The following is a 1,269-nucleotide window of genomic DNA, read 5'->3' on the forward strand; positions in this document are numbered from 1 at the left end:
CCAGACACCAATAAGGAAAGAGTTCCAAGAAGAGTTTACAATTGAGGAATGTTGCTGAAGGTAATGGGATGTATGCTCCATAAGTGTGACTACTTTACTTGTGAATTGCTTGAATCAAAATATGCACACTTAGCTGGGTGTCTCTACACTTGTTTTGTTTATTCAATGTTCTTTTCTTTTTCAAGAGATGTCCCACCGGCATGGAACCACAGAATCTAACAGCTGTCTCAGAGTTCCTCCTCCTGGGCTTGAATCAAAATATGCACACTTAGCTGGGTGTCTCTACACTTGTTTTGTTTATTCAATGTTCTTTTCTTTTTCAAGAGATGTCCCACCTGCATGGAACCACAGAATCTAACAGCTGTCTCAGAGTTCCTCCTCCTGGGCCTCTCAGATGATCCAGAACTGCAGCCCCTTCTCTTTGGGCTGTTTCTGTCCATATATCTGGTCACTGTGCTCGGGAACCTGCTCATCATCCTGGCTGTCAGTTCTAACTACCACCTCCACATCCCCATGTACTTCTTCCTCTCCAACCTGTCCTTGGCTGATATTGGTTTCAGCACCACTACAATCCCCAAGATGCTGGTGAACATTCAAACACATAGCAAATCTATCACCTATGCAGGCTGCCTAACTCAGATGTCCTTTTTTTTCCTATTTGGGTGTTTGGACAATCTACTCCTGGCTGTGATGGCCTATGACCGGTTTGTGGCCATTTGTCACCCCCTGAACTACCCAGTCATCATGAACCCATGCCTCTGTGGCTTGTTGGTCCTGGTGTCATTTTTTAGCAGCCTTTTGGAATCTCAGATTCACTGTTTGATGGTGTCACAACTTACCTTCTGCACAAATGTGGAAATTCATCATTTCTTTTGTGATGCACCTCAACTTCTCCACCTTGCCTGCTCTGATACCTCCATCAACACTATACTAATGTATTTTATTGGTGCCATTTTTGGTGGTGTTCCATTCTCAGGGATCCTTTGCTCTTATACCAGAATTGTTTCCTCCATTCTGAGAGTCCCATCCACAGGTGGGAAGTACAAAGCCTTTTCTACCTGTGGCTCTCACCTGTTGGTTGTTTGCTTGTTTTACGGAACAGGTCTTGGAGTGTACCTCAGTTCCTCCATCTCCCCCTCCCCCAGGAAGGGTGCAGTGGCCTCAGTGGTGTACACTGTGGTCACCCCCATGCTGAATCCCTTCATCTACAGCCTGAGGAACAGGGACATCAAGAGGGCACTGTGGGGGATGATCAGCAGAACAGCCTAA

The 1,269-nt window shown here is 45.9% G+C and overlaps 1 protein-coding gene across 1 annotated transcript; it reads left to right on the forward strand.

The window, feature by feature from the left end:
• The first annotated feature begins 282 nt into the window (after positions 1-282).
• On the forward strand, positions 283-1,269 carry LOC118537636 (olfactory receptor 7E178-like). Its single transcript, XM_036095273.2, has one exon. The coding sequence runs from the start codon at positions 340-342 to the stop codon at positions 1,267-1,269; it is 930 nt and encodes a 309-aa protein (XP_035951166.1). The 5' UTR covers positions 283-339.

This window comes from Halichoerus grypus, chromosome 1 (genome assembly GCF_964656455.1).
Source record: "Halichoerus grypus chromosome 1, mHalGry1.hap1.1, whole genome shotgun sequence".
In the NCBI taxonomy this organism is placed as follows: Eukaryota; Metazoa; Chordata; class Mammalia; order Carnivora; family Phocidae; genus Halichoerus; species Halichoerus grypus.

Excerpts from the sequence above, each read along its gene's own strand:
- LOC118537636 (XM_036095273.2), top strand. The coding sequence starts at position 340 with ATGGAACCACAGAATCTAACAGCTGTCTCAGAGTTCCTCCTCCTGGGC.